This window comes from Cyanidioschyzon merolae, chromosome 19 (assembly GCF_000091205.1).
Source record: "Cyanidioschyzon merolae strain 10D DNA, chromosome 19, complete genome".
In the NCBI taxonomy this organism is placed as follows: Eukaryota; Rhodophyta; class Bangiophyceae; order Cyanidiales; family Cyanidiaceae; genus Cyanidioschyzon; species Cyanidioschyzon merolae.
Genome location: NC_010145.1, coordinates 669166 through 694373, shown reverse-complemented (window position 1 = coordinate 694373; position 25208 = coordinate 669166). Strand labels below are relative to the sequence as shown.

Sequence of the window (25208 nt, the reverse complement as noted above, 5' to 3'; positions counted from 1 at the left end):
CTGAGGCTTAAAGTCGTAAACGCGGGAGCCTTTCTTGTGAGGCTCAAGTGTTTGAGGCTGGTTTGAGGAGGCTAGTGAGCGCGAAGGTTTGTCCACGTGTCGGTTTATGCTTCTCTGGGGCGGGTCTTGTTCGAGTGTCGACCTGTCAAGCTTCGGGGAGTTGATTGCCTTGGCACATCCACTGGACTGCACAAGGCCGGTACGTGCGACGGGAGCGCCTCGCGTTGGTGGAAACTCTGAACGGGCAGTTTGGCTGCAGTTTGGCGAACTTTAGCCACTGATCGTACATCCCGTCGTTGATTGTCGTGCGGCCAACGGACATGTCAGCAGGGCGCGGTAGACGTCGGGGACGCCCACGAGCCGTGAGTAAGCCCCACGAAGTCCAGGTAAACCACGAGTGCAAAAGACGACCCAAGTGGTCCCGCGCCCACCGCGAAGAGGCAGTTCTGAGCTGGCAGACGCGGCCGTTGCGAGTTGGTCCAGGAAGTGCAAGGAAGGTCGAAGAGCTCGAGAGCGCCCCACAGACGGATGCAGCCGAGCTCAAGACCTCGAGGACGAAAGACGTTGAGCGAGGCAACGTGCTCGAGCCAATAGTCGCTGGGCACGGACCGAGCAGAGACTCGTCCTGTGCTACGTTGATGTCTAGTGTTTCTACTTCATCAGTGCAAGCGTTCCCGATGGATCCCCGCGTTTCAGCTTCGAACGATAGGAATATGAGCCAAGCTGATTCCTCAAAGGCAAAGGACGCGACCGACGCGCCCGAGCGCTCGGTCTCATCGCGGTTTGGTCGAAGCACCGGATTTACTGTCAATGCATGCGGCCGCGGCGGCCATACAGCAGCGACAAATGATGACCTTGATTTGAAGACGAGCTCGCTGAAGGCAGCAACGGCCTATTTGCGTGCCTACAACGCTCTCATGAGCGAGGATCCATCCGCCGATAGAGAATGGCTCTCACGTTTCGCCGAGTCGCACTGGCCCTCGAGCTGTGAGGAACTCTGGAAATGGCAACCAGTGAGCCTTTGCTTCAAATCCTTGGACGCGACCGACCTCCAGATCATTCAGATCCCATTGGCTTCCTCAGATATGCAGAATGCACTGCTCGCAAGCCCCGCCGATGTACCGTATCTTTGGAAATGGCTCACGGAGGATGCTCATGAGCTTGTTCAAGCCACGGGGCATGCGAGACGAATTTTGAATGAGCCCAAGATGCCAGCTGCGTCGGCCACAGAGACGCTTCAGCTCTTGGGGACGACGACACGTGCGAAACACGATCACCGTCGGGGTATCGTTTGTGAAACTTGCCTCCTCCAGAGCCGACTCCGAGCACAGCAGTCTCGCCTGAACCTTCGGCTCCATGCGGAGCAAGATAGCCGCCCTGACGAGCCGGCACCAAACATGCGATTCCGGTTGGAGACAGCTCGCTGCAGTGGCGGCGGCAATGCGAGTGGCGGCAGTGTGGGCTATGAAGCCACTGAGTCGTGGCTCGGTTCGGAACGCTCTGGAAGCGCCTTCACCCATGCGGTCTTTTTCAACGCGCATGCACTCTTTCCACGAAGTAAGCAGGTTAGCATAACTGAAATGGCGGGTACTGAACTGAAGCAGGCAAGAGACAACCACCCAGTCGAGGTCGCTGAAAGGTCATGCGACGTATGCATGTCGGACGAATATTCGCCGGAGAACCGACTGTGGCGTTGCAATGGTTGTGGAACGGTCGTGCATCAGATGTGTTACGGAATTCAAGCGGATTCAGTGACCCAAAACGACACCGTGGATTTCAATTGGCTATGTCGGCCATGTCAGCAAACGTACATGAACGCACCCTCGCGCCGAGCAGCATCGATTCTTCGCAGAAGCATCCGCTGCTCGCTCTGCGGTGCCGCTGCGGGCGCCCTCAAGCCGGGCCTGAATGGCGAATGGGCCCATATTTTCTGTGCGCTTTGCGCTCCGGATACAACTATTGGCGAAATACGCGAAATGGAACCTATTCTCGGCCTTGACGAGATTCCGGTGCAGCGGCGGCATCTCCGTTGCGTCATTTGTCACAAATCAACGGGTTGTGGTGGCGTTGTTCGCTGCCACTGGCTGCACTGCAGCGCAGCCTTTCATGCGAGTTGTGGGCGACGAGCCGGGTATCTGTTTCTCATCGGTGAACGCGAGTCTTTACGAAAACTTCTGCAAAAGACGGAACTAGTGCAGGTTGTGGACAGGCATGTCCTGGAGAAGCGCGGCTCCATCGTAGCCGTTTGTCTGTGTCGTGAACATACGCAAAGCGCTCTACACCGAATTTCTGCTTCCGCCCAGCGCACGAATGTTGCGGAAGAAGTCGTCCACCGCGCCGTGAAAGATGCTCAGCACTCCAGTTCGCGGGAATCGACATACTGGGAAGCGAGCCCGTCACTGAAGAAACTACGAGAGTTGCATCGGCGCAACGAATTGCGTGCCTACTTGCGCTTGCTTCGTATGCGGACCATGGCTGGTCTGGAAACTTTCGAGAAAGCAAAGCAGCGCATGAGGCACATTCACAGCAACGGTTTCTCGTGCCAGGCATGTCTTTGCAAAAGTATGAGCCGCAAACTCTACGATGCGCTCTGTCGTTTCAACCGCGTTGCGGCCACCTTCGAGACAAGTCGTGGCGCCGTTGGAAGAGGTATTCGTGGGTTGTCTGCGTTTGAGAGGCTCGCCGCCGTCATAAGCAGCGTTGAAGAAATGCTCTCGCAACAGAACATGCTACACAGTATGGAGAAACCGGATGCAGTCACCGGGCAATCGATACCGTCGTCGCCCCAAGGAGGCGCTCCACCAGGTACTGTCAGCCAGGACGCGCTCAGTGCGACGGATACCTTGAACTGGCTGAGCAGCCACGCTCGCTGGGAGCAACTGGACGACCCCACAAGCAGCAGCTGGGTCCATGGCGAAGACGATCACGCCGATGACGAGTCTCCGGAACTGGCAGGAGCTCCACGGAAGCGCATGCGGAAGCAACCACCGAATGCGGATAGCACGTTATCCGCACTTCACTTTCGGCTGGTGCTCGACCAGAGTGGCTTGGCGATTGAGGGCGCCTATCGTTGGCAGAAACAAAACCTTTCTGGTGCCCCTGAAACACCGTCTTCAGCACAGAACGATCTCGTGCTGCTCGGGTACCGCTTGGTGCCGCCTGCATCGCCTGCTGGCGCGGCGACTTTCCTGGCTCCCGATGCCACCCCAGGAACATTCGGTTCGTCTCCAGCGTCGTCGTCGTCGTCGTCATCATCATCATCATCATCGTCGTCGTCATTGGAATGCCTGCTGCGCGCCAAATGGGAAGCATTGCAACGCGTGAACGCAGAGAATCACGCGTATCGGCTTTTGTTACTGGAGCGCTCCAAGACAGATCAGGCCGAGCGCGCGCAACTTGCCGCCTCCGAACGTGAACTCGAAGCGCACATCCAGCGTTTGAACCAAATCAGTGGAATCCGGCGTTACGGTAGCGTGATGGACTCCACAAGCATCCGAGTGCGTGGCTTGAAGCGCGAAGCTCCTGCGGTTGCCGCCTCTGCACCAGCTCCACCGGCAATTCGCCATGGCGGTCTCGCGAATCTGGACTCGTGTCCACCACAAACGCTTGCCGAAGTCGAAGCAGACCTCGCCTTGCATCAGCTGGAACGTGCTCGCGCGATAGCACCGCATCGGCGTCTCATGGACAGTCTATCCGGTGCAACTGAAGCTACCGTCAGTTTGCCGAGCGATGCACGAATGCTTCTTGCTATGAATGCGCGTTGCGATGTCTGTGGAGACGGTGACTGCGATGGAAAGGAAAACGATATTATCCTCTGTGATCGATGCGGTGTTGGTGTCCACCAGCAATGCTATGGTGTCACCGAAATCCCCGCAGGCGACTGGTTTTGTGACGCCTGCCAGGTGCTGCTCCACCTTGAGGCTAACGCACCCGTCCTGCCGTAAACCAGGAGACCTCTCAGTAGAGTTCTTGTAACGCGTAAAGTGCCCCAGGTACTGCTGTGACGCCTGCTGCTTCTGTTGCTCGGGTGATGCATCACTTTGCGAGATACACGAGGCGCACGAGTGTGCACACGTCTTCCCGCTGCGTATTCCTGAACAAGTCGCCTGTGCTGCGCAGACGTAGCTGCTTCGCGACGTCGGGGGGCAACGGCAGCAGCGTTGCGTTCACCAAAACCGGTCTATGTGGCAAGCACGCCTTGACACCGGTGCTCCCTATTGCAAGGTATTTGGTTAGCGCCTTGGAGTGTGCGTGCGTGTAGAGACGCAAACCTAAGCCGCGTGGCGGTCGAGCTCGCGAGCGCTCCTCTCCGAGGCTAGTGCTTGGATGCGTAAGCGTCTGAATAGCGCCAGCCAAACTCGACATCATCGCAGCAGCAGAACGACGAGTGGTAGTAGTGGAAGCGGCGCATGACACCTGACCCCGAAGCGTCCGCAAGTAGCGCTGGCTTTTCACTGACAGCTCAGCACTGTCTTTCGGCGGTGACGAGTCCTCGAGGATGGCGTTGCGTTTTCGAGATTGTGCAAGTGCAGGTAACCTAAGGCGTTGGCTGCTTTCCTATGGCTCCGGAACCCGCTCCAACACACACACACACACACACCAATCCATACGCATACCGCGGAGTATGGCCACTCCACGAACACCGTGCTGTTCTGGGGTATAGGTCACGCGAGCAGGCCAGTCGCTTGATCTAGCGTGATGATCTCGCGTCGTGTCATGCTCCAGTCACTCGGTCAACTGAGGGGTTACGTGTCTTGTTTACCGTTTCCTCTGCTAAACCGAAAGGCCGCCCCGGCAACACGAAGCGCGTTCTCAACGAAACCCGAAAAGCGAAGCGACGGTGGCATGCCGACGCCTGCTGCTGGCCGTGCTTCTTCAGAACAGCCAGCAGCCTCCGACTCGTCCATCGGACTATCGCTTGTTGGCACCGCAGCCTCGGCACGCGGAAACGTCGGCGAGGATGCGTCCAGGCAAGTCTGCACTGCTGGTGACTCGTTTCGTTCTCGTACGCTGGAGGGCATAGGTTGACGCGCTCGGCGACCGCGGCGACGTGGCCTTCTGACGACAACATCCTCGGTAGTTGCGGAGTTGCCATGACTATCAGTATTCGATGCTTCCGCGAGCCGCGCTGCAGACACCAGCTCTGCAGCAGCCGAGGCGTCGTGACCTAGTATGCGCTCGGTAGCAAGAAACGCTGCAATGGATCGCCTCAGAAGCTTGAAGAAAACCTCGGTATGGCCCAGTTTCATGGACTCTCGCCGCCAAACCAAGTCCGCAAGCGTGCGTAGGTGTTCCAGACTTTGCCGGCATTGGCGAAGGTTTGCGTAGCATTCTGCAGCTTCGGAAAGCGGCACAGCGTCAACGCGAGTCGGCAGAAAGCCCAGCTCGATACTTTGCGGCACGCGCACTGTCATCCGCGTTCTGTCTGGGGCATCATGTACGCTCAGGTGGCGGTGCTGTAACTCGGTCCGCGACGATCGACCTCGTCGTTGTCGGGGCGGTATCCCTTCCGGGGCAATGCCTCCTGATGTCTTCGTTGACAACAAAAGCGCGTTTCCTGTTTCGGCAATGACCCGTAGTTGCGTGTGCTTGGGGCACAGGCTTTGGTGCGTATGCACATCCATGAATAACTGGGCGCGCTGTGCGCACGTAATATGGTATCCAACATCACAAGACGGGGCATTACAGCGCATACAGAGACCTACGCCCCGCTGCTTGCAGACAATGCAGCGTACTGCCGCATTCGCTCGAATGCGTTGTGTTAGACACGGATCCTCGCTGGCTGCTAACTCTTCGAGCAATCGCTGTACGCTGGTTGCGACAGTTTCATCTGCCTTTGGCTTCGCTAGGAGCCAGTACAGGCATGCAACGTGGGCAAAGCGCGGATCCTGGTGCTCCCATCTCGATGCTTGCGAACGGCGCTGCACTGCGTCGGGGTCGTGCTTCTCTGTCTCTGGAGTAGAGACCGGCAAGCACGGCTTCGACGCACCAGTCACGTGTTCGGGCTCGTTTTCATGCTCGGTAGTCGATGATGCTGTGAGCGGTTTCAGCGCACCGCCACGATGAGGGCACAGCACACACGGAAAGCCATATTTGGCCACGCGCTCGAGAAAGCGTGCTCGCTTCCTCGCTTCCATCAAGCTGTACGTGATCAATTTGGATTCGCTGGTAACAGGACGGCTTTAGTTGTACCAGACACGTTCTTGGATCCTACCCCTCCTCCTCTTCAAAACGTAAAGTTTTTTTGTGACTAAAAAGCCGGGGATGAAACGGCTGCCTCTGACCCCGCAAGCGCTTACGAGAACGCTTGCAACTGTCTGCACGTAGCCGCGTCGGTACGCAGTACGCACGTTGCTTTCCGACCCACGACCAGACGAACTGTCTAGTCGGTGGGTAGCGGTCCACACACGAGCGTCCAAAGGTCAAGTCTCGCGCCGACGAGTGTCCAGCGCTCAACGTACGCGACAACGTGCTGTGGGCGTACGCTGGTTGCGAGCCGAGCACGCCTCAGTTGCCGCTATCCAGCGTGTGTTTTGGCGTGGTCCGCCCCCCGCCTGATGAGACCGTCTCCCGAATAGAACGATACCTCTTCGCCTGTCGTGCAAAGCAACAGACGCCGCCAGCCCAGGCGTGCCGTCGTCTCCCGAACAGGGTCCACACTGAAGCCTCAGTCCAGACCGCTTCTCGATGGAATGTCTGCGGTAGCACGAGATTCGGCAGTGAGTTCCGGGGAACGCGCTAGTTGCTGCAATTTCGGTGGAAGATGGCCATGCGTGAACCTGGACTCTTTTGCAACTGTATTTCAGTGTTTCCAGGACTACACGAACAAGCTATTGAACTGTGCAGACGCCCGTGGTGACCACGATCTTCGCTTTTGCGTTCCCCAGAAAGTGATCACGGTGTCGTATATTGCATACTGACAGCAGGCACGCTGTCAGAATATCGGTTTTTGGGGCAAAGTGCATCTATTTGTATCTTTCAGTGCTCTTCAATCATGAGAGAACTATAGTATGACTGACCTGAAGAAGGGGCGTAGTCCTGCTCGCTCTGTTCAGTAAAGAATATATATCCTGGAGGCAATTCTTCTCCGATGTATACGGTGCGTTGAATCGCGAATTCGATTTCCTGCTATACACTGCGAAAAAGCATTCGATGATATCTGGCAGTACGGAAACAAAATTGACTTGTAAGACCGTAAGAATTGGCAGGTCTACAGTCCCTGGACAATCATGGCATGCGCGCTTTTTGCGGAAGCTGCAGCACCAAAGATGAATTCTAGACCTTGTCCCCGAAGCAGGAGGACGCTTACCTACCATTTCATCGAAAGCTCATTACTTTACTGCGCCATACTGGATATTCCTTATAGTTCTCGAATCCGACGCTGAGTCCATCGTTGAAAATCTGCGTGCTCGGCATGGTCGAAAGAATCGGTACGGGGAATGTCAAAAACATGGAGCCGCAGCATGGAGCGTTGTTCCCCGTGTCACAGCAGTGGGCACGCCGCGCTGACAGAAACTAGTGACCTGCGTGGAGACGGATTCCGGAAAGAGAAGGGTTCTATTCTTGGAAGAATGGTGCACTGAGAATCGAGCAGCGGAGAAGGTCTTATCGGACGTGCTCGATTCGACGGCCATCGTGGAATGAAATGCTGTCGAGAAACACGGCAAATCGCTACTCAGTGAGGAATTCGAACGCTCCAGCTAATCACAGTAGCTTGCTTTCGTTCGTGCGGGTTTCGCGAAACCTACACCAAACCGGCTGGATGTCTCGCACCGTGATCACCCGCAAATGAGCGCATTTGTTCATCTCCACTTGCGGCGGATGGAAATGGAACACTGAACTGCTCGCTCTGTTTCTGTATTTCGATTTTTCGAATTTTTCTCAGACGTTCGGTCTCGTCATTTGAAGCGCAACAATAACGGCTTATGGATGTACGCAAAGTCTTGGGATTCTCGGTCGTTTTTTTCTCCGGGGTAGCCGCTTCCTCGCCATACCGCTGGAATCCGTTACGTCACCGGAATCAGGGTCATTTGCGACACCTTCCGACAAAGTCTCGTAATTTCATTGATGTCTTTATTCAATGCATAGGTGCAATGCTCTACGCTTCTCCGCTGCTTTACGTGTCACATATTCGAATGCCGCACTGTACAAGTTTCCGATCCTGCTGTTGCGAGGCAACTCGCGGACGCAGCAGCCAGCGCAACTGGATTGAAAATGAAAACGAAAAACTCGACGTCACCCCTGGCCGGTTTCTCCACAAGATCATGCCGAAACTTCACTGAACTTGTCATGTCAAATAATGGATGCCGTCCCGAAGACAATTCCTCCTCGCTTTTTCGGTCATCAGCGAAAAGGAGTTCCGCACCTGCACCATACCTCTAAAGCGGATTCCTCCCGATTGGCTCCCATTGCTGCGGTTGAGATGCGAAATGGCCACGGCCATGGACTTTGGATATCGCATCGATCGCTTCTAGAAAAAAAATCCGGCCTGTTCACAGCTGGATGTAAGCGACAGGAAACAGGAGCAGTCCCAACGAAATCCCGCACACTCTGTTTTGAAGGACAGTACGACGTGATGCAAACGTCAGCGTGTACCCTCGAGTTCGCAAGTCCACCTGTTCCAGTTTAACTTTGATATGCAGATAAATACGCAAGCTCCCTGAATGCACGCCTACCGTAGACGCCCATGGACGTCGTCGCGCAAGGGTGTACGTGTAACGCACATGCAACCCCGACACGCATGCACCTCCGTGGACGCGCATGCGCCGGCGCTGTGGAGGCTCGACTCGTAAACGCATGCAGTGTATCGCCAGCCGCATACGCTGGAAAAAAGCACCAGAGCCTAGCACAGGTATCCCTGATCAAGCTCGAAGATTATCCAACATACACCCCCGACTGGCAGGGCGAAGATCCATGCAGCGCTTCGCGTATCGAATGCGTGCACGCGGGTTGTACGTGCGCGACTTGTTCAACAGACGATACGCGCTTTTCTTTGGGCAGCGGGTGTGTGTGTGTGTGTCGGATCTTCTCCGCGAGCCAGTGTTTTCCTGAGTGTGTGGTTATTATCGGCAGGCGGGATAGCGTCCACCGTTCCGAGACGGTACGTATAGGTGCTTTTGAGGGGCAACGCTTTCTTTACCCCAAAGAACTGCGGTTGCACGTATTGTTCTGTGAAACTGTTCTTGGCAGATCAGTGTGAACCTGGACGCTCAAGTCACCATAACTTAAGCGTGCGCATAGCGCTGCACCTCATAGAACGTGAAACCGAGTGCCCAGGAGGCGTTCTTTCTGAGACGATCTGCTCTACGTCAATAGTTTAGCGCTGCAAACGCATTACTATTTTTCCCTGTCGGTGTCCATAGCGCAGATCATCTGACCAAGCTCGCTTTCGAGGATATCACTGGATCGGCACTGACCTTGAAAAATGCGGACTTTGCAGCGCACGTTGACCTGCTTGCGCGCTTGCGCCCAACGTGCCTTCGTGGCCAGGTGGCGGCACGGCCTGGAGGGCTCTCCGATAAGAGCTGCGACTAGCGAAGGACATGCTGGGCTCGCGAGACGACACCATTGGAGGACGCTCTCGACGGCGAACACGATGCGCACGGTTGCTCTTATTCCGGGGGACGGCATTGGTCCGGAGATATCCGATGCGGTTAAGAAGGTACTTGCGGCTGCAGGTGTTCCCATTCAGTGGGAAGAGTATCCCATTAGCACGAAGAACGTGGTTCCAGGTCAAGATCTCATTCCGAGCAATGTTCTGGATTCCATCCGCCGCCTCGGCTACGGCATCAAGGGGCCGCTGGAGACGCCCATCGGCAAGGGTCACAAATCCCTGAACTTGACGCTGCGTCAGGCGCTCGGCCTCTATGCGAACGTTCGCCCCTGTCGCACAATCCCGGGCATCCAAACGAAATTCCCAGCCGTTGATGTTGTGATTATTCGCGAGAACACAGAGGGCGAGTACGTTGGCCTTGAGCACGAGGTGGTGCCCGGCGTCGTGGAATCTCTGAAAGTTATCACGCGTGTTGCGAGTGAACGCGTTGCCCGTTTCGCGTTCGAGTTCGCTCGCCAGAACAAACGTCGTCGCGTTACGGCGATCCACAAAGCATCGGTTCTGAAGCTAAGCGACGGCATGTTCTTGGATTGCTGCCGACGCATTGCAGCCGAATACCCGGATATCGAGTTCAAAGAAGCATTGATTGAGCTCTGTTCCGGGTACTTGATCAGCCAGCCAGAACGCTACGACGTCCTCGTCTTGACCAATCTTGCGGGTGACATCATCAGCGATCTGGCTGCGGGACTCGTAGGTGGCCTTGGGCTGACGGCATCCCTGAACAAGGGCGAGCACACCGTTTTGGCAGAGGCCGTGCACGGAACAGCGCCGGACATTGCGGGAAAGGACCTTGCGAATCCGACCGCCTTGCTGCTTTCAGCCGTTCTTCTGCTCCGTGACATGGGATTGCAGGAACACGCGAATCGTATTGAGCATGCTATTTACACGGTCCTGCGCGAGGGTCAGGTACGTACGCGTGATCTGGGAGGCAAGGCTTTGTGCTCCGAGTACACGCAAGCCATTATCAGTAAGCTCTAGGTTTCAACCAACACGAAAAAACCGACATTTGTCTATCCTCGAAAAAGCCCGAAGGACCGGGTGCTCGCGCTGCAAACGTGAAGTCTCCTCGCGGTGTGCGTTTGCGCGCTGATCATTGTTTTGCGAATGAATAGAAACGAGAGATGAAGTCGACTGTTGGTCGTTTGCGGCCCAGGCCTGCATGTGGTTTACGCTCAAAACTGAAGGGCACTGGCTCACGACGGACACTTTCTTTTCAGAGGAAATTCAGTGATATCCAAAATCAATCAATCTCTCACGACTTGCACACGGTATGCGCACAAAGTCTGGTCCAGTGGAACTACGAATTCCGGTAATCCAACCGTTCCCGCAGATTGCGTTAGACCTTTGGGGTGAAACGACAAGTCACAGGGGCGCGGACGCAACTGAACCTGTTTGCAGCCGTGCCTTCAGCCACGTCCTTACCCGCGTACTTTGCCGGAGCGCAAAACGGCTCCAAACGAAATCGCTCTAGTGCTTGGGCCACGCTGCAGTGTGCGAGTGTTTTGCGAGCACTCTCGGAATAGGTTCTGTGTGCCTATCCTTCGCGACGCCACGAGGGTCCACACGCGATCTCAGAATGAATCGCCCGCATATCGTTTCCGAGCTCTGGTATCAGCCACGCTCGATGCTATCCGAGCTCAGCGTGCAGGCTCGGACTCATGCTGCCGGCGATGTCTGGGCGAGACTTTCGCGTACTTCTTGTTCCAGGGTGGTACCATCCCGATAGCCTAAAAAGCGCTTCAGCTCCTTGCCGTCCCGAAATAGAATCAGCGTTGGCAGAGCCTGAATCTGGAAACGGTCTGCAATCGACGGATACTTGTCCACGTCAACTTTCATGACCCGACAGGGAATAGCCTTGAGCCTACCAGCGACCTGATCCAGCGTTCTTCCCATCATAACACACGGCCCACAAGTGTTCGAGTAAAAGTCAACGAGCGCCGGTTCTGGCGCTGCCTTCAACATCTCGTCGAAGGAACCGAAAGTCTGCCGTCCCGCCAGCGCACATAACGGTCGACGTGCGAGCCTCTGCAGCGCCTGGTGCGCTCTTCCCAGCGCCACGCGAGGTCTCTCTCCACGCCCTGGACTCGCAAATCGTCTGAACGTCTCACCAAGCGTTCGCTGTACGGATGGACGCACGAGTCCCACGAAACCACGAGGAAAGGAAAGCGTTGCGTGTACAAACATCAACGTGACTCGTACCGAGCTTCTGTGCCTGATTATCAGGTCTCGTGGACTGCTCCAGTGCCTGCCCCAGAAGCAGCTTCCCTGGTGCATTTCGCCAGCAGCGCTGCGAAGCGCGCCTGTGCGCTTCCGAGGCCATCGCGGCATTCGCGCCTGCCGCGGTACTCCGCGGTACCGTTGCGCTGGGGTGTATCGCTCTTCTTCGAGCGCAGCGGAACGAATAGGACGCCAATGAACAACCACCAAGCGACCGCTTTGATTCGTTCGGGACAACAGGGACGAACTGGTGATAATTCGACCTCTGCAACTACTGCTAAAGCGCGGGATGTGCGCGTCGCGAACATCGCTGCGGCGAAAGCCTTGGCGGACGCGGTGCGAACCTCCCTCGGCCCGCGAGGCATGGACAAGATGATCGAAGGTGCTCGCGGGGACGTTTTGATCACGAATGACGGTGCGACTATTCTGGATCGCTTGGGTGTGCAGGAACCAGCTGCGAAAATGGTAAGTTTGATCACCGATCTATCAAATACGGAGACGTTCAGGTCTCTGAGCGTTATAACACCTAGAACAACTGCAAATGAATCTTTGCAGCGCCCCTGTTCGGGCTCGAACTGCGAAATAGTATGAGCCTGTTATTCATGGGGTGGCTGTTAAACGCGTTTGCGAGAGCAATCTAGGCGTTCGGCGTCGCCGGTGGCGGCACCTTCCACCGTTCCGTGGCCGTCGGAGGCGACGTGTGCTTCCTCTGCGGCGCGTACGCTGACACGCTTCGCGTAGAGCGCGTTGTCGTTGATATCAGGACTGTGCATTTTCCGCACTTGTTGAGAACAAAAACTAACCTTGGACGCTTACTTTCGTCACGAAAAGTTGGTGAACCTGGCAAAGTCGCAGGATATAGAAGCGGGTGATGGAACCACCACCGTCGTCGTTATCTGCGGTGCGCTGCTTGCTGCGAGTCAGCTTCTCCTCGAGCGAGGTATTCATCCGACGACGATCTCTGACGCGTACCAGTCTGCGTGCACGGAGGCGCTCCGTATTATCGATTCGATTGCGGTACCGGTTTCGCTTTCGGATAGAGACGAACTGGTGAAACTTGCGACAACGGCACTTAACTCCAAGATAGTTTCTCAGCATGCGAGTTTGCTCGCACCGATTGCTGTTGATGCTGTTTTGCATGTAGCCGAGCGTCGCTTCATCGAGTCGGAAGCGACCGAAGCACCACCGCAAGCGGTGGACCTCTCGCGGATCCGCATTATCAAGAAACTCGGCTCCACCATCGAGGACTCTTTCCTCTACCCAGGACTGATCCTGACGCAGTCGGTGGTCAAGTCCGCGGGCGGGCCAAGCCGCATCGTGAACGCGCAAGTAGCATTGATCCAGTTCTGCTTGTCGGCTCCAAAAACGGATATTGAAAACAACGTCGTCGTGCAGGACTATGCGGCAATGGATCGGATACTACGAGAGGAGCGCCAGCATATCCTGCAAATGTGCAAGAAAATCAAGGCTACCGGCTGCAACGTTTTGTTGATTCAGAAATCGATTCTACGGGATGCGACCAACGATTTGAGTCTACACTACCTTGCCAAAATGAAAATCATGGTGGTGCGCGATATTGAACGGGATCAAGTGGGATTTATCTGCAAGACGCTAGGTTGTGTTCCGATTGCCGGCCTGGACACATTCACCGCGGACAAGCTCGCCAAAGTCGACGTCGTTGAAGAGGTCGCACTTGACAGTGGGGACGAAAAGATCGTACGTTTCGTGCAGGGTCCTGCGGCGGCAGCAACGGCTGCCGCGCTCGCGAGCAATACCAACGGCCTCTCGATGTTGCCCGATGGCTCGTCGGAGCGGCCAGCTTTCTGGACGAGTTTGCCTGCTGGAACCTCGAATCTGCCACAGACGATGACCATTGTGCTAAGAGGATCCAATCAACTCATCTTGGACGAAGCGGAACGTTCCCTGCATGATGCGCTCTGTGTGGTTCGGTCACTCGTTCGGAAACGCAGCCTCGTTCCCGGCGGGGCAGCAGTCGAGACCGAAGTCAGTGTGCGTCTCGGAGAATGGGCGAAAACGCTGAGTGGCGCCAAAGCCTACTGTGTGAAAAGCTACGCGGAAGCTCTGGAAACGATCCCGTACACCTTAGCGGAGAACGCGGGACTCAACCCGATCCAGGTAATCACCGAGCTCCGGAACCGGCACGTTCGCGGTGAGAAGAGCGTTGGCATCCATATTCGGCGGAGCGGCGGCGTCGTTGCCAACATGTTGAGCGAACACGTCGTCCAGCCGACCCTGGTCAGCTCGAGCGCTTTTACCTTGGCCACCGAGGCAGCGCGAATGATTCTCAAAATTGATGATATTGTGGTGACTCGCTGAGTCTGCGTCAGAGGGACTGCGCCTGCTCAAGCAGTGGATGCGTCCAGTTTGGTGCACGCCTCGCTCGCTTTGTACGTAGGTGTTCGCGTCTACTTCGAAACAGGGACTCGTTTGGGTTCGTTCGGATGCCGCGGTGGAACAAGCGGGTTATAGCACTGCGGATGCGTAAACATGATGGCGGCTGTTCATCCGTGCGCGGTTTCTGTCCCATAGCGCAGAACCTCTGATGCTTTCCGTACTCGCCTCACCGTGAATAACCAGGGACGCAATCCCTGGATACCCGACGACCGGGAAAGCAACGCTGGAAACGGATGCAAGGTGCGCCTGCCTCTGACTCGACCTCAACGTCCAGTGCATACCGGTCGGTTTCTTATTCGCACGCGTAGAGTCGGCGGCGCGTTGTCCAAGGTCAACGGGACTCGCTCGCTCGTTCGTTTGTTCGTTTGAAAGCGACGCTCCAGGCATCAAACGTCACACAGCGGCACCAGGCTTGCAGCTATCGATGGGGGAGCGTCCCTCATCCGCGTGATGCATGCAGAGTTTCGTACGGATGCTCTCACACGCTCTGCATCATATTCATGAAGCGACATGCCGGTACATAGCCCTCTTTATGGCGTCGCGTCGACACATGAAGCACAAGAGGCATCTGGACCCCACAAGGTTGGTGTTGCAGATCCGGCAGCGCGCGAGCGGTTCTGCATTCACCAGTTCACTCGGTGCGCGCTCGTATCGCCCGCCAAGGTTGCACGCGAACCTAAGTGACGATCGCCCCGGTACAGCTCGATCCGTTCCCCGCCGTGCATCCAAAGCAGTGCACACCCGTTCGAATCTGTTTTCCGGCGACTTCATCGAAGCTACGCTGCAAATCAAAGATGGTCTGGGGACCAGGGTCATCAGGATGACCCCAGCACACCGGCATCTCCAGCGCGTAGTTGAAATCGCAGTCATGGAGCGTCCCGTCGTAAGACACATGGATCTGGTCGAGACACATGACACCGTCCACTGCAGCGAGGTTACAGCTGTTGACCAACAGTTCCATGTACGCTTCGTAGTAGCCGGTCCGACAGAGATCGTCGAGGAATCTTTTGATGGGCATGTTCGTGATACAGATCAGTCGATTGAAGAATATGCCAAAATTACGGTACAAATACTCGTGGTACTGGATTTCCAGTCCAAGTTGATTCGGTGGCAAGTACGGACCCAGCGGGTTGTAAACCAGATGCAGGTGATGTGGTGAATTGGGCAGACCGTATCCAGCACGGTTCAGCTCGAGCAAAGCCGCAATGCTCCTCCGATAAGCCGTGTTTCCACGTTGTCGATCGACGTTCTCTTCAACGTAGCACGGGAGTGAAGCTATAATATCCACTTGGTGTCGTTTGAGGAATTCCACCAAGTCGTACTGTTCTATTTGTCGAAGAATGGTCAGGTTGCAGCGATCGTAGATGGTTCGCACATGCGGTATGTGCGTGCGTATCTGCCTGATCAGGTACCGAAAGGCGTCGTGCATTTCGGGCGCACCGCCAGTAATATCCACTGTTTCGATGAACCAGGAGTTCCGTAGGAGCTCTAGGATCCTGTCGGCAACCTCGAAGGACATGGTTTCCCTGCGGTTTGGCGACGACTCAACGTGGCAATGACTGCACGCCATGTTGCAGGTCAAACCGATGTTAATTTGGAGCGTGGTTGGGTTCTCGTGAAAGAGCGGCCTCCCGATGTGCTTTTCGAAAACGTTTTCTCCGGCGTCTTCGCTCGGAAACATCGCTGCGAGACGGCCGAGCCGAGTTTCACGCGCAGTTCGCCGCGGTGCGCACCGGTTTCTGAAGCAGGGTGCCCAGCTGGCGCCACGTGCACCACGGCACCTGCACCACGCGCTCGCCGTGCGGTGCTTTGCGGGGGCGCTGCACTTCCCCGCGAAACCTTGACTTACAAAACAGTTTCTGTACATGTCACCTCTTTGTGGCGTTGAATGGAAGAAGTAAGCGAACGAAGACAGCAAAGATAGGGTGAATCGTTCTGTTCTGGTCCGGAACCTGCGAAGGATTCCGGCAGGGAATCCCAGCCGCTGAGGTAGACGTTCGGGGGTGTCGGGTAGCACCCAGCGCGGTCGTGAAGGCGGCGTGGTGGCGCGCCAGATGCGCCCGTCAACAGCTTGGTCCTTTATATCTAATTTGGAGCATATATGTCTTGTTTGTATCTTTTGCGCGCGGCATCCGCAGTTGCACCTGTCGTCGTCTATCCGCTGGACAGCGGCATGCGAGCGCTTCTGTGCTTCGGAAACGGCACTTGCCCGGATGCATGACGATGTCGCCCGATGCTCGATGTTCTGAGCGTCCATTGAGATACCCCTGCTGACAATGGGCACCCACAGCGCCTCGGTGTCTCTGTAATGCAGTTGGAATTTTTCATGCGGAGTCGCCGCATCACGAGCGGGCGTCGATGTACACACGCTTGGATACAGATGCTCGTACTGAAGCTTCAAAGAGGAGCCCGCTTGTTTTCATATCGCTTTGCCCATCAGAGTGCTTGATTGTTGCTTGGGGCGTTCTTACCAGGGAGGTGCGGCGATGAGCTCGTCTCCGAGTTCATTATATGCTGCAGTGGTTGCTCGGCACCCAGACACATCCAATTGCAGTCGGTGCACTTTCTGGTACAGTGATTGCCTCCGATACTGGCACGGGAAACGGCGATCTGGTTCAGGATAGTCTGGAGTCAATTGCAGTCGGTGCACTGTCTGGTACAGTGCTTGCATTCGATACTGGCACGGGAAACTGCGATCTGGTTCAGGGTAGTACATCGAAGCGGGCAGTGTTTCTGTGGAAGGCAGCCTTCAGAAAACGTCATCAAAGCTGACCCGTCTACATGCGGATGCTATTGACGAGCATTGCCAGAGGAGTGGGCCTCTGTGTTCCACGTGTTCGCATCGGCGCTGTACCAGGCTCGAGGCTCAGCGCAAGTCGGACGGGCGCCCAGTCCATGTTGGCACGCGCAGTGTCGCGACGAGCCCGGCAAACCGCTCGCCAGTCCGCGAGCAGCTCCGCGTAAACGACGCCTGCACTTCCCAGTGGTCATCCGCGGGTGTCCTTGAGCCCCGACTAGGACACTGCAACGCCGTACGCATCGTTGTCAGACTGCTGCGGGTGATGGTGTGCGTGCGTGCGTGCTCCGAACCAAGAGCGGCGACTCATGGCTTCGGGCCTCGTCATTCGGTAAGTACGCTTGTGTTCCGTTCCGTTGCTTGTGCCGTGTCGCTGTATCGAGAACTGGCCTGTCGCTTTTCTGCCTGAACCTAACGCCCATGCGTAGCGAGCGTCTGCGACAGCAGATCGCGCTCGTACAGGATACCTGCACTGGGGTCCGGGCATCCGGGTAGCGAGCCACGCGATATATTCGCTTGCTACTCGACCTGCCTTCGCTGGCTGCGACGCAGCCGCTCGACAAATCTAAATGATTCGCTTAGCGGAAATCCGAGCACCCACTGGACGGCAAGTTGGTGATGCTTGCCATACCGTCGCGACGTGCAGCACTCGACTGGGGTGCCTTCGTCCGCATCAGCAGTGCACCTGTCCAGCGTATCGTGCGACAGGACTTCGGTATAGGGTCGGACCCGACCCGAACGGTGACCGTTCTCGTTGTCCAGTGTGTATACCAGCCATTGAGATCTCTCATTTACCGTGGAGCTAATAAATTCCAGTACAGCACCGCTGATAGCGATCGTAAAATCTCGTCGTCCAATGGTTACTGCTTCGATCGATAAGCGCGTTCATGTGCGCAATGCGTTTGACACGGGTCTGGCGCGGCATGAACCGCTCTCGCAGTTGCTCGAGGGTGAGGTCGGCCCCGCCGCGGAAGCACGGCAGCGACTCATTTCCCATCATCATGAACTCTACCATGAGCATGATCTTGTTTCGATGCGCACAGGCCTCGGCGTAAGCATGCCCGCAGAGTCGTCGGAATAGGCGGAACGCGTTCGAGTCGGGGCCGCCCATCACATCGGCAAGTTCCCAGGTGAGTTTGAAGGGAGCCTTCTCGAACTCGATATTGCCACCAGGTGAATTGGTGAAGAAGAATCCAAAGTCAATGTGGATGATATGGCCTTCAGCATCAATGAGCAGGTTTCCGTTGTGTCGATCTTTGATGTTCAGGAGATATGTGATAACGGAGTATGCGGCCATGCTTTTCACAAAGTTGCGAACCGCCAAGCGATGTGTAGCGCTGCCGCGCGCTCCGAACCGTTCCTCAAAATAGCCAGAAAGCGTCATGTTACCGTGGAAAGCTTTCTTGATCTGATCAATGGAGGGCGCATCGGGGATTACTTGCACGAATCCGCAATCGGCCCCAGTTGCAACAATGCGGTACGGACATAGCCAAACGTCAAGACGAGCTGACTCAAAGATGCGCGCAAACTCAGCAATCAACATGGTTGCAAACATTTCCTGTCGCAGTTGGTCCTTGCTTTTCACGATTACAGAGGTCAGTCGCCAACCGGGCATGCGGCCAAATGGTGACGTCTGCTGCAAACGCTGAACCCTTTCAGCCCAGCGCTCCCCAAAGAGACGTCGCCAACGATCGCTGCCAACACTGGTCGGTGTCGAGCATGCTTCACGCGATTCCGCCAAAGCGTTTTTGATTTCACCAGATTCCAGTTCCGCTCCAAGATCCCGCGCATCCTGTGCTTCGCTACATGCAGGCATCGATGCAGTCATCCCGTCACCCGTCGCCGAAGCAGCTGCAGTCTCAAGATTTGGATGACTGGAACCGACGCCGTCCGCTCGTAGACGCTGTTGCTGTTGCTGTTGCTGTTGCTGTTGCTGTTGCGACCGATGGGTCATCGGTGGTAGCTCAGCGGCATCCGTGCCTGTTCGCGTTGAGAATGGGAACGGTGCCTCCGCCTGATTAGGGCCAGGAAACGTCAGTGAATGCGCCGCCGCATTCGCGACGCCATGCAGGGCGCGATTCCGTGCGTGACGCTCCTGTGCGTGCAATCGCGTGCGTGCACTGCGTTTCTCGGACACGGAGGCGTTTTTCCCGCCACGGCTCTGTGAAAGCTCCTCTCCTGCAGGTGAAGGCGTATCGACAGCGGGTGCGCTTCGCGACGCTGGGCTTGTCGGTGGATCGGGAGTCGTCGCTGGTGATGTTGCTGCTGCGAGACCGCTTTCAGGGGATTTGACGGCTTCGGTGCCGCGTGGTGAAGCGAACCAGGTCATTGTATGTCGTTGTTCGGAGCGGGGCGCTCGCGGGCGATACTCTCCTGCCCGATGCAGCCAATCGCCAATGGTGCGTGCCAATGTCTTGCGGGGCTCGCGCTCTGCGAGCTTGGTTGACTCCAGATCCTGCACTTCGACAATGGCCAGGTACGGCGCATGTTCCTTTGTCGAGAACACATGTGACTCGTCTGCGAGGATGCGAAGCACCCGGTGTGGAATGCGCTCCGTTGGCAGAAAAACATATCGCCGCTCTGCTTCCACAAGCGCGTTCAGGCGGCCTAGTTCCCTCACGACGAATCGTGATCTTTGCGATCGATTCAGGCCTAGCGCCAATTCGGAGATGGATATGAGCGCGCGCATAAAATCTAGCTGTGCATGAAAAAGATTACCACGGGAAACATATGCGAAACTTATCTCCCGTTCAGGGCCAGTTTCTATGGATTCTCGTGGAAAAACGCGCGTATTCGACATCAAGCTTGACTGGGCGAGCATGCGCGGCTCTTGTTCTGTCGTTGACTGAACGCCAGGCGCCTCTGGAAAACTGCAGTCCGCAGAGCGCACTGCACAGTCAGCTGCATCCGCGTCGAGATCCACTGCGATCGTATGCTCTGCAGGTAGGATGCCTGCCAAACATGTCTCATCCTGCAGCATGCGATCTCTGAAGACGCCCTCGCCTCGAGACTCGTTACCGATCTCATGGACGATCGCGCGCTGGTGCACGATCCTCTCAACAGACCCAACGTCGGCAGCGTCTGCTGGGCTGAGCACTTCACCGGCGGGAGCCGCAAGCGCAGCACCGGGGCTCCATGTCGCCGGGGCCGAGTCCGCTGTCGCCGCGTCCGGCGTATCCGACGCCATGAACGACTTGACCGGGGGGCGTGCCCCAGCGACCTGTGAAGAGGGCGTCGCGCATGTGATGCTCCTCGACATGATGTTCTCAATCTCAATAATAATTCGGAGGGTATCCTTCCGGTCCGATTCAGGTCCAAGCTGCAGACAACCATCCAAATACCAATAAACAAATAGGGCGAAACGCACAGACTCGCTACAGCGCCGCAACAAATGCGTCTCGATTAGCTTGCGAGTATTCTGATGGCGGCGGATGCGCTCTCTCGTCGAAGAGGCAACTTCTCGCCAGGCGTTGCGTTGCGCTGCGCTCGTCGCCGGCGCATCGAGCGGCCGCGAATGCAACAAGTAATTCAGAAACAGCGGCAAGTGCTCCGCGAAGGTTCGAAACTCCTGACGACTAAACCTTGCGAAATCCTCGTCGATATGTGCATTGGTATATATTCGTGCGAGGATCGCAAACTCGGCATCCAACTTTTGTCCGGAACGAACATGCTGCAGGTTACTAAGCTGTGTGGAGGTAAATGCAAGCAGCTTCTGAACCTGCTTCTCGAGTCGCCGGCGGGCCCATTTCACCTGCGCCCGCCGATACAGGGAGCGAAATGGAAGCTCCTCGCTCGCCGAAGAAACCTCTGAAGAACGCTCCGCGTCCACGTCGGCCGGGGCGCCGTGGTCGCCGTCAACAGCACCCAGCACGTCCTCAGTATTTTCAGTCGCAACTGCTGACCCGACTTTCGACTCGCACGGGACCGACGGTTCCGCTGATTGGTCCGTAGCGCCTGTCGTCGTTTCCCGCTTCGCCTGGGCCTGCGTCCATTGAGAGTTTCGCGCACCACCGAAACAGCCGAGCGCTCGAACACAGGCCGCTAAAGCCGCAGTCCGCTGACGCTCATGCTGCGTACCCGAACTAGACCGAACACCTGGGGTAACGTTGTGCTCTCGGGGGTAGCCGGCTGAGTCTCGGCTGCCGACCGCGGGCTCTCGCGGATCTGCTGCACTAGACGTAGGCTGCTGAAACTGCTCACGCACAGGAGAGACGTTTTCCGCACCTTGGAGCGAAACATCGCTCATCAGCTCTGCGCTTATCGACCGCGGCTTCAGCAACGGAATCGAAGCGGGCCAACTCGGCTATAAATATTGAAACGCAGCACGCACGAGAAGGCAATAGCGTGTGGCTTTGTGCACGTGATACCACCGCACGCCTTTCAAAGAAAAACGCTGCCGCAAGCGGTTTACAGTAGTGGCGAGAAACCCGCCCTAGACAAGACGTCTCCGTCTAACGTGCAGTCGTCTCCCCGTTCTTCTCGACCGGCCACCCACGGCTGGTTCAAATTTTTTCTCATATAGTTCCACTTTAAGAGATTGTCCAACAAAATTCTCACTTGTCAGCTCTGGAGGTCTTTTCTCCATCACCGCGCATCTCCGTATATTGATAGCGGCGTTAAAATCTCGGTTAACAAACTCCATCCGTTTCTTGCCGTTGGGAGTTGTACTTACTAATGCGAGTAGGCCACGAACTTTCGCCCTCCTTTCCATTTGCTCTTCCGTCAGCGGTCCGCACTTTGCTATATCCTCGGGGCTCCTCTGGCACTTTTCTATCTCCACTCTCTGAAGTGTACAGCCCAGTTCATGGTATGTATAGGACGTTCGGAACTCACATACAGGTATCGTAACGAAACGCCGTGCACACTCCTTGTACGTTCTCGTCGTTGGAGCTGGCGTAGTACCTTTTTGGGTCTTCCAACGCCCTGCTCCGTATGCCACAACGAACCTCTGACTTTGATCCTCCTTCAAGGCACTCAACTGATTGAAAAGTTGGCAAACGCCCGCTGCTTACCACAATACAAGTTCATACGCAAACGAGCCCACCGGGGCTTTGCATACTCCTCCCACAGCGCCTCCCAATGAGCAAAGCGAACTTCCATGAATTTCAGAAAAGCCTGAAAGTCCGTTCCGCGGCTCGTCACCTCGCTCAAAGCTCCCAAGTGCTCTTTCAATCCTGCATTCCATATCTCAGTTTTCTTTCTTCCATTCATCATACCGGATTCTCGATAGTATCTCGCTCTCGAGAGCTTTAAAAGCCGCATGTCTTTCTGACATAAGTTGCCGTCAGTACCATCTACCGGACGCTTGGGCACAGCGATGGTTACGATATTTGTGTTTCCGGGGTGTGCGCCAACGACAAAGTCGTTCTCATGCACCTTCTGCGTCGCAGGATCCACCTCTTTGTTTTCCTCATCCTTCGTCACGGGCGAAGCCGAGGACGGAACTGGCCGATCTGTTTTCAACCGCCGATAGTGTACACACATGGCTACTCCATCGGTTTCGATCATCCCAGTGAATATGTTTTGCTTGCTCACTTTGAGACGTTTGAAATTAAGGATAATTTTCTAGAACGTCTCCCGCATTTCGTCGGTGGACTCTATCTTCCTTACATCGAACTCCGGACTGATCTCTCTCACGATGCCATGAAGGACTCCGGAGTCGATATTCACAAAATGTGACTTGATGCTGCACAACGGAACGACGTTGAAGCACTTCCCCATCAGGGCAGCCTTCCGTTCCAACAACTCTTCATTTTCCCCCACTCAGCTGCCTTTCGGCCTTGCGTTCGAGTTCTCGGTCCAAAAACACAAAATAGCGCAGGATAAGGTGATAACATTATTTCTTATCTTTTTTCGTAGCTGATATCTTGTCTGCTGGATTCGCCAGCCCCAGTACTGCATGGTACTCTTGTATGACCGCGCAGATCACAGAAGCTTCATTCTTTCTCCTGTGTAATGTCTTCTTGTCGAAGAATTCGATCTCCTGTTCATGAAAGCGATCGTTCGTGATGCCATTGATGATGGCCCATATCCCTTTGCGATATGGGTCCGGGTAGAGTCCAAACACGGAACGTATCGTGAAACTTTTGAGGTTCATCGTCAAATGGTTCTTCAGGTTCGTGAGGTACTTCATCGCCCGTAGGTGTAAATATTTCCGTCACCGCTGTATCGATTACCCTCGAAGCGGAATTCCGCGAAGTTTTCGTGGAGGGCATGCACTAGCACATTTTCCTTCCGCGCTTTCGCTGTACCAAGCATCAGGTGACGAAGAAAGGTCATGTCGAAAAACTCGTCAGGAATCTCGACCGTTTCCATGTGCGCCACGTCTCCGTACATCTCCCTCGCCAAATGCATCAGTCCTGACGAGGCCTTGACAATACTCTTAGAGTACGAGTCGACACGGTTTTGGATGTCCTCTTGCAATTTGTGCTTGTAGAGATCCTTGATATAATTAAGAAGACAGGCTTTCACCACCATCTCGTCGTATCGTCGTCTTTCTTGCTGCCATTGGCGTCGGGCCTCCTTCTTTCGGTTCTTCTTCTCTTCCTCTTTCTTCTGGACTCGAAACAATGTGTTCATCTCCGGCAGCCAGCGACCCTGGGCCTCCAGGATCGTCGACTCAGTTTTTCATAACTTTCCTTTTCTTTTAGTTTTTTTGAAAAGAAGCACTCTGTGAACGCTTCTCCAATATACTACGAAAAAAACACTTGACTAGACTTGTTTGAGTTTTGAAACACAAATGAACTGAAAAACTATACGTTGCTACGTCCTGAACGGAAATCCAACTTTTCCAGCTGAATAACACGCTACTGATCAAAATCGCGTTTCCCTTCAACAACGGCACCGTACGCGTCGTGTCTCATGCCTGCCAGATCTCCTAGGTGCGCTCGCTAAGCGTCGATTCGTTTTCCGATGACAAAACGTCTAAACTGGACCATGGATCCCAGATTGCGGGATAGGTATCGGCTTTCGGGAAATCGCCCATGATGAAGCACCTACCTTCTAGTTCCATTACTTGTACTTCGTTTTGGGTATATTGTTCGTTTCGTACGTTCTATCGTGCGCCGAGTGCCACTTCGAGCACGCGCCTTAACGCTTACACCGCTGATGCCGATGCATCACGGAGACAGAACGGCGTTGTCATACCGCTGAGGGCGCCGGCTCGAAGCGTGTTCTGCACGACATGGAATCGGGATTTATTGTCATTCAGGGAGCCTGCAAGATGCGCAGAAAGACGTATTGCCTGCGACAGCGCGATGCGATATGCTAGGGGTCCTCTGCGACCTGCGCGACGCTGAAATGCAGCATACTCGCTGCGAGTCCCAGACTGAGTTGCGTTGCCGAAGGGCAGCGGCGATCTCACTACAGCATCGGTCGCTGCAGAGGCGCACAGAGCGTATGCCCGGCAGGCTCGTCCGGCTCGCGAGACCTTCCGCCTAGATGGTAACCTTTTGAGAATTGGGAAAACTTTTTCCTCTTGTAACGCTCACCGAAGAGGAGGAAAGAAACTGGTAGCACGTTGGTTGTTAGTAACTCGTTTCGGTATTTTTGTCCTCTTTTCCCGTCCTTCGGACTGTTGTGCATGCATTTCATGCACTCGCAAAAGCTGCAAGCTACGCACCGCTTGCTAGTCTCATCATCATCTTTGTATACAACTTTGGTGCGCTGGAGAACCGTCGACACTCGACCTTGGTCAGGTATTCCATTATGTCCACGGCACCTGCTCCGGTGAGGTCTGCTCGTTGACACGCGACGGGATGCTTCATCGTTCTGTGCATGCTTATGTCTGGTGCAGAGGACTCCATTCGATGTCCGCCTCCGTTTCCGTACCCGGTGCCGTGCCCTCCAATGACGAGCTCCTTTTGGGTAATCCGATGCTGAGTACTTTGTAAGCTGGATATGCGAGCGCACAATGTCCCATATGAGTTAGAATTCGTGGAAAGCGGTGCTGTCTGTGTTGAAACTAGTGTGGGAAGAAAAGTCAGGTCTGGAGATCAAGTCTAGCAAGTTCGATCCGTCTACCTGCTCATCGTGGAACGCGGTAACGCACGCCCCACTCGAGCCAATCGACGCAATGACCCACGTGCTAATCCAAGACCAATTTCCATGCAATTAGAAGAGACGAGAACCACTGCCTGCATATCTCGTAAGCGGTAGCGTACGGAT

At 55.4% G+C, this 25208-nt stretch overlaps 7 protein-coding genes and 1 non-coding gene across 8 annotated transcripts, besides 3 other annotated features; 4 read left to right on the top strand and 4 right to left on the bottom strand.

The window, feature by feature from the left end:
* Positions 1-320: 320 nt before the first annotated feature.
* Positions 321-3944, top strand: CYME_CMS275C (hypothetical protein, conserved; the record flags this gene model as incomplete). Its single annotated transcript, XM_005538847.1, has 1 exon — positions 321-3944. The coding sequence occupies one exon, from the start codon at positions 321-323 to the stop codon at positions 3942-3944; it is 3624 nt and encodes a 1207-aa protein (XP_005538904.1).
* A 188-nt stretch (positions 3945-4132) lies between these two features.
* CYME_CMS274T lies at positions 4133-6246 on the top strand. Its single transcript, XR_002461665.1, has one exon. It is a non-coding gene; the product is annotated as a hypothetical transcript (transcript).
* On the bottom strand, positions 4746-6137 carry CYME_CMS273C (hypothetical protein, conserved; the record flags this gene model as incomplete). The annotated part of the gene is made up of 1 exon (XM_005538846.1): positions 4746-6137. One exon carries the CDS (start codon positions 6135-6137, stop codon positions 4746-4748), a length of 1392 nt encoding a protein of 463 aa, XP_005538903.1.
* A 3178-nt stretch (positions 6247-9424) lies between the features above and the next one.
* Positions 9425-10591, top strand: CYME_CMS272C (isocitrate dehydrogenase subunit 2, mitochondrial precursor; the record flags this gene model as incomplete). Its single annotated transcript, XM_005538845.1, has 1 exon — positions 9425-10591. The coding sequence occupies one exon, from the start codon at positions 9425-9427 to the stop codon at positions 10589-10591; it is 1167 nt and encodes a 388-aa protein (XP_005538902.1).
* A 678-nt stretch (positions 10592-11269) lies between these two features.
* Positions 11270-11797, bottom strand: CYME_CMS271C (thioredoxin family; the record flags this gene model as incomplete). The annotated part of the gene is made up of 1 exon (XM_005538844.1): positions 11270-11797. The coding sequence occupies one exon, from the start codon at positions 11795-11797 to the stop codon at positions 11270-11272; it is 528 nt and encodes a 175-aa protein (XP_005538901.1).
* Positions 11798-12025: 228 nt separating this feature from the next.
* CYME_CMS270C (chaperonin containing TCP1, subunit 4) lies at positions 12026-14167 on the top strand (the record flags this gene model as incomplete). The annotated part of the gene is made up of 2 exons (XM_005538843.1): positions 12026-12295; positions 12662-14167. The coding sequence occupies 2 exons, from the start codon at positions 12026-12028 to the stop codon at positions 14165-14167; spliced, it is 1776 nt and encodes a 591-aa protein (XP_005538900.1).
* Positions 14168-14921: 754 nt separating this feature from the next.
* On the bottom strand, positions 14922-16112 carry CYME_CMS269C (hypothetical protein, conserved; the record flags this gene model as incomplete). The annotated part of the gene is made up of 1 exon (XM_005538842.1): positions 14922-16112. The coding sequence occupies one exon, from the start codon at positions 16110-16112 to the stop codon at positions 14922-14924; it is 1191 nt and encodes a 396-aa protein (XP_005538899.1).
* A 1095-nt stretch (positions 16113-17207) lies between these two features.
* Positions 17208-19734: a sequence feature (possible transcribed region).
* On the bottom strand, positions 17845-21288 carry CYME_CMS267C (phosphatidylinositol 4-kinase; the record flags this gene model as incomplete). Its single annotated transcript, XM_005538841.1, has 1 exon — positions 17845-21288. The coding sequence occupies one exon, from the start codon at positions 21286-21288 to the stop codon at positions 17845-17847; it is 3444 nt and encodes a 1147-aa protein (XP_005538898.1).
* Positions 21289-21407: 119 nt separating this feature from the next.
* Positions 21408-24305: a sequence feature (repetitive element).
* Positions 24254-25208: part of a sequence feature (possible transcribed region) that runs on past the window's edge.